The 6,538-nt window shown below is 38.4% G+C and overlaps 3 protein-coding genes across 3 annotated transcripts; all 3 read right to left on the bottom strand.

Moving 5' to 3' along the window:
- Nucleotides 1-979: 979 nt before the first annotated feature.
- On the bottom strand, nt 980-1,918 carry LOC136849828 (uncharacterized). Its single transcript, XM_067123291.1, has one exon. It carries the CDS (start codon nt 1,916-1,918, stop codon nt 980-982), a length of 939 nt encoding a protein of 312 aa, XP_066979392.1.
- A 173-nt stretch (nt 1,919-2,091) lies between these two features.
- On the bottom strand, nt 2,092-3,623 carry LOC136849825 (uncharacterized). Its single transcript, XM_067123286.1, has 2 exons — nt 3,538-3,623; nt 2,092-2,962 (listed from the first exon to the last, which is right to left on the bottom strand). The coding sequence occupies exons 1-2, from the start codon at nt 3,621-3,623 to the stop codon at nt 2,092-2,094; spliced, it is 957 nt and encodes a 318-aa protein (XP_066979387.1).
- Nucleotides 3,624-5,512: 1,889 nt separating this feature from the next.
- LOC136849823 (uncharacterized) lies at nt 5,513-5,977 on the bottom strand. Its single transcript, XM_067123284.1, has one exon. The coding sequence runs from the start codon at nt 5,975-5,977 to the stop codon at nt 5,513-5,515; it is 465 nt and encodes a 154-aa protein (XP_066979385.1).
- Nucleotides 5,978-6,538: the final 561 nt, after the last annotated feature.

The raw sequence follows: 6,538 nt of genomic DNA, 5'->3' as shown, positions 1-6,538 counted from the left end.
TGGAAACATTCAGCATGCATATTCTCAGTATAGAAGGGAACTGACAAAATGTCTCGAATGAACAAGCAGAAATGTCAGTGTCAAGACGACACAGTGCGCAGACCAGAGACGAGAAGTGTGCAATTAATGGACAACACAAACTCAGAAACTCGACTTCCCCTTTATTCCTTTAACAGTAGTGATAGTGGTAGTAACAGTAGTAGTAGAAGTAGGTTCATTCCTGAAAGGAATTATTGCACTTCTTAAAATACATTGTCAAATAATAATGCATATTATTCAGTAAATAACAGTGACATAATATACCTGGATACATCTCACAAAGTTAAATACACCTTTATAATTGGACAATTTCATTACCACATTAAACTTCCTTTGATTATATCTGTTTACTATAATTATGGAATAAACAAATATTGAATACCTTAAAATAAACAAATTTAAGTCTTTAACACCTTAATGAATGATAAGACAGAGCAAATATATATAAGAGTTCGTCAAAAACTTACATCTGTGTGCCCAATAATATCCTTTAAATCACGATATATATACAACTGTACTCCTTGAAGACCTTGCTTAGACTACCAAAAGAAACTTGAGAATCTTAAGAACTGAGACAAGATTACGTAATTTGTTTACACTTCGCAAATTTTAAACTACCACTTAAAATTAACGACATGGTTTTACCGACTAAATATATTTGTATTTCTGCATTAACATACTCAGCCCCATAAACAGATTAAACCTGTTTATCATATTACATACTTACTCATGCAGATAAAATAAATAACCTTTAAGTTACAATACAAACCCTTATAATACAAAATACCTTCATGATTCAGATATTTATTTACCTAAAATAAAATTAAACACTTTCATAACACACACATATATATATATATATATATATATATATATATATATATCATATCAAATAACCAGAAGAACACAACATAGTATCGTGTCACATTTCATGAAAATCCTAGCCTTTAACTAATAACACCAGCTTCTGAATAGGACGGACAATAACTGAAGAAAGTGTCTTAATCTTGGCACTGCGGATTGTTCCTTTGTCATCAGGGTGTACTTCTATTGCTCGTCCCATTGGCCATCGATTCCTTGGTTCAATGTCACTCTTTACCAAGACCACATCACCAACAATTAAATTTCTTCTTGGTTCATTCCACTTTTGTCTCGTCTGTAAAGTACTCAAATATTCCTTTCTAAATCTTGACCAAAACAGGTTGGTCAGATATTGAATACATCTCCACCTTTTCCTCATGTAAACATCATCCTTTTGAAACAAACCAGGGGGAGGGACTACATAAGATTTTGGAATCAACAAATGGTTTGGAGTTAGTGGCTCAAGGTCATCGACACTATCACTTACCGTGGTTAACGGTCTTGAATTTATGATAATCTCGACCTCACAAAGCAGAGTCCGTAAACTTTCATCGTTTAGCCTTTCGCCAAATTCCTTCAGCAGTGCAGACAACACTTTTCTAACTGTTCTGATTTGGCACTCCCAACAACCACCCATGTGGCTTGCTGCAGGTGGATTAAATTTCCATTCAATATGATGATGCAACAAATATGTCTCAATCTTCTTTTCCTCCATCTCGCCGAGAGCTGCCTTAAGTTCTTTCTCAGCCCCATGGAAGTTGGTTCCATTATCACATCTGATAACCTTGGGATGACCTCTTCGAGAAACAAATCTTCGCAAAGCATTTATGAAGGAATCAGATTGTAAGGTGTTTGCTGTTTCAATATGAACTGACCTACTAACCAAGCAGGTAAATATGACACCATACCTCTTTAACTCTTTTCTTCCTTCTTTGATGTAATATGGTCCAAAGAAGTCAATGCCAACATTACTGAATGGTGGCGAAGGTTCCAATCGGTCTGCTGGAAGATCAGCCATCTTTTGACTCAAAGCTGGTTCTTTTAACTTCCTGCAAATAACACAATGAAATAGAACACTTCTGACAGTTGCATTAGCATTAATTATCCAATACTTCTGCCGAAGATTTGAAAGAACATGGTTTCTACCAGAATGAGCTAATAATTCATGCTCGTGTTGTATCAACAATGTAGTCACATGATGCTTCTTTGGTAATAGTATGGGATGTCTGGCAGACTGTGAATATCAGATTTTCTTATCCTACCTCCAACCTTCAATAAGCCATCTTCAGAATCAAGAAAGGGATCAAGCTTATATATAGGGCTACTCTTGCTAACAGACAATTCCCTTGATAAAGCCTTCACTTCATCACCAAACGCCTTCTGTTGAACATACATTATGATTGCCCTTTCAGCATCAGTGGTTGCATAACCTTTCCTTTTACCTCTAAGGATTGACTTCAATTGTTGAAATATAGAAACTGCCTTTTGTAACCTCGACCATGAAGAGTAATATTCAATCAATCTTGTAAACCCATGACATTCTTCAGAAGTTGTGACTGCAGACACATGTTCACTCTCACCATCACAATCTGCGTACACATACTCCTGGGAAAACAAACAATCAGATGCAATGAATGATGGACAATGAAACCATTTGTCATACTGCAATAACTGATGTACACTAATACCTCTTGATGCTACATCAGCAGGGTTATCATTGGAGCTTACATATCTCCATTGCTCAGGTTGAGAGTAGTCCCTTATAACTCTGACTCTATTGGCCACAAACACAGGGAACCTTTTTGTGTTGCTATGAATATAGTGAAGGACTGTTGTTGAATCTGTATAGTACACAACACTGTCAACAGTAAACTCCAACTCCTTCAGGATGTGTTGAGCAACCTTGACAGACACAGTTGCAGCTGTAAGTTCTAACCTAGGTATAGTTACCACCCTTTCTGGAAATACTCTTGATTTTCTCATGACAAGGCTTGACTGAACTTGGTTTCCATCATGAAGAACAAGATATGCTGCATCACCATAACCAACTGTACTTGCATCACTGAATAATACAAGACTTGAACTTGTTACATTACAAAACCACTTGGTTTAAAAGCATCTTAGTATTGAAAGCTGCTCCAGTAAATGAAGACCTTGTATCCAATGTTGCCACCTTTCAGCTAAGTCATCCGGAATCCTTTCATCTCAGTCCAGACTCTCAATTTGACATAATTCTTGTAGCAGTTTCTTGGCTGGTAAGATAATTGGAGAGAGTAACCCAAGGGGATCATATAATGATGAAATAGTTGATAACCCTCTTCTGGTGAGTGGATTTTCCTTGAGCGCAATTGAAAACTTGAATGAGTCTTCTTTAAGGTCCCATAACATTCCTAAGGCTCTTGTCATTAGATTCTCCATGTCAAACTTGTCACTTTCAATAGAACAATCTTCAGTAGGCAAAGCTTTAAGGATGTCATTTGAATTGCTAACAAATTTAGTTAACCTAAATCCTCCTTCACCTGTTGCAGATATCAAATCCTTCACTAACTTAACTGCTGTAGGAACATCAGCACATGACTTCAAACAGTCATCAACATAGAAATTATGCTAATAGTATTACCAACAGTTGAGTCATACTTCTCATCTGCTTTGTCTCCCGTGGCCTTCAGTGCAGTATTTGCAATACTTGGTGAGGAGATTGCTCCGAAAATGTGAACAGCCATTCGGAATTCTTCAAGAGGTCGATTGATGTCCCCATTAGGCCACCACAGGAATCTAACATAGTCGTGATTCTCAGGTGGAATCTTTATTTGAAAGAACACAGCTTCAATATCTCAATGAATGCATAAACCTCTTGCCGGAATCTAATGAGTACTCCCGTCAATGAGTTGGTGAGGTTAGGACCCTGTAGCAGAACATCATTTAATGACAAACCTCCAAACTTTGCACTACAGTCAAAAACAACCTAATTTTCTTTTTCTAGGGATGAAAAACTGCGTGATGTGGAAGATACCAGACAGGAGACTTGTTGACCTCACCTTCTGGGACCTTGTAAGCATAGCCTTTGTCAAACAACTTATCCATGAATGCTGTATACTGCTGTCTGTAATCTTCACTACTCTTCATCTTCCTTTTGCCACTCCGCTCTGCTGACTGCCTGCTTCTTATTGTTAGGAAGACTCACACTGGGATCTCTGAAAGGCATGGGTAGCTGGAAATGACCATCTTTAAATTCAATGGTATCCTGGCACCTTTTCACAAATCTTCTGTCCTCAAAAGACAAGCCACGCTCTTCAGGAACTGAACCAAGATCCTTTTCTGAAAAATCCAACTCAAAGAACTTCCTAACATTTTCAACAGTAATACAGTCGGTAACATGTTGAACATTAGATACAAGTAACCTGTGACATGAAACCCCATTTGAACTAACCTTAACATGTACAGGCCCATTAACCGTCCACCCATGCAAATATCTCACTGCAAAAGGGCCATAACCTGAAGGGGGTATAACCTCTAAAGGTTGCAAAGCAGTTGGACAATTACTACCTATCAATATTCCTATGTCTAGCTCTGGCTGATATAATGGAATCTTATCAATAACACTTGATAAATGAGGCCAGTCCTTTAACATTTCATACCTTGGAATTTGATCATGATTAACAGGGATATCTCTTTGAGTGAATACCTTTGGCAATACAACATCATTATTACCATGTATATCAGTGACAACAAGATCATTTACGATAAAAGTTTTGACTGTATCAGTCCCATGCATTGTTTGCAACTTGACAGCTGTTTCAATACCTTTACAGTTTAATTGATCCTTGATATTATCTTTAATGAAACAACCTGTACTGCCCGTATCATAAATGGCATAAGTTTTTACTACATTATCACTACCCTTTACATGCAATTGCACAGGCAAAATCGATTGCAATACTGTATCAGAAATTGTACATGCAGAAGACTTCACACTACCTTGACCTTGAGTATTACCTTGACCTGGAGTGACCTTCACCTTGAGTACCTTCTTGACCTTGAACACAATTTTGACCTTGAGTGCAATCTTGACCTTTACTTCCAAACTGTGAACAAGCTTGTGAAGTAATTGCATTATTACTGTCAAACATCCTAAAGTTCTCAATATGCAAAGTGGTAGGATGCCTTTTATTACATGTCTTGCACTGCCGTCGATTGAAACACTTTTTCGAAGTATGGTTATTGCCAAAACAACTGAAACAAAGACGATTGTCTCTCACAAACTTTCGTCTTTCATCCACACTCTTGTGCAGAAATTGAAAGCAGTCCTCAATATCGTGATGACCACTACAGAGTTGGCATTTCCTGGTACACTGGTTTGCAGAATTTGATGGTTGCACTGTAACTGCCAATGATTTTTGCTTGTTCTGACTTGAGCCGTGATGTGCCTTTGCCCTTGTAAAAAGAGACACTTTACCCAAAGCTTCCCTGCTAAATACAGGATCCATTGCTGCCTCTGCTGCATTCTGAACAAATTCCACTGATGTGGTGAAACACACACAAACACCTTGCTTCCTGAGCTTTATCACATGATCCAACCACTTATTTTGAATATACACGAGCAGCTTTGAAATCACCCTCTGAAGGTTTGAGAGTCATTTAAAACCTGCATATTTGACAATGACTGCATGGTATGATTACACTTCACAAGATACAAAGCATATTCATGCAGTGATTCGCTGCTATCACCTCTCACTTGTGGCCACTTGCTCAACTTGTCTATGTATGCCATGGAAACCTTGTATGGATCTCCATACACTTTATCCAGAAGCCTTTTTGCTTCAATGTATCCCTCAGAAGCATCCATAAACATGCACCCAGCTATGAGTGACTCAGGCTTTCCTTCTAAATGCTGATTTAAGTACAGCCTGTTGGAGTCCGATGTGGTGTGTGGCACGATGCGGTCATTAAATGCCAGCATAAATGATGCATATTCAAGATGATCACCACAAAACTTGGTCACCTCAGCATGAGGCAGAATCATAGCCGCTGCTAACTGTTGCTGACTTCGATAGAATGACTCTGGGGCGGGTGTCATGGGTAATGAAGGCACTGTGACGCTGGGTTCATGATGCACATTGTGAATAGGAACAAATACTGGTGTTTCAGGATCCAAAACTTTGTCCACTGATGAAATAATTTCCTCTTGGAACACCTTTTCCCTTGCTCTTGCAGCTTCAATTTCACCATCCAACTTTAACAAGTCTTCCTCGGCTTGTAATTCTGCCTATTGTTGGGCTATTTTTCCCCGTTTCTCTAGCAATGTCCTCTGTGCAAGCAAACCAGCCAACTTTGCCTTCTCTTTTAAGTGAGCAGATTTCACACTTGATGCTGTGTTTCTAACTGACCTCCTGGATATGTGTGACTTGCTCCGTATTGAAGATCCGTCTATTGAATCTTGTAAACTCGCCTCTATTGTAGTTATCCATTGATACGCCTGGTTTCTGAATCCTATGACCGATAATTCTTTATCTTCAAACCTTTTGATTTCTGGCTGGTGTTCACTGATAGATAATTGAGAGAGGTAATCACTGTGGCAGTCCTTGTACTTGTTAAATCTATCCTCAAACTCTTCCATACCTGTCTTTAGTAAATGGAG

The sequence above is a fragment of the Macrobrachium rosenbergii genome, chromosome 21 (assembly GCF_040412425.1).
Source record: "Macrobrachium rosenbergii isolate ZJJX-2024 chromosome 21, ASM4041242v1, whole genome shotgun sequence".
NCBI classification, from domain to species: Eukaryota; Metazoa; Arthropoda; class Malacostraca; order Decapoda; family Palaemonidae; genus Macrobrachium; species Macrobrachium rosenbergii.
Note: the sequence above shows the minus strand (reverse complement) of the source record. Positions and strands in the feature narration are given on the sequence as shown.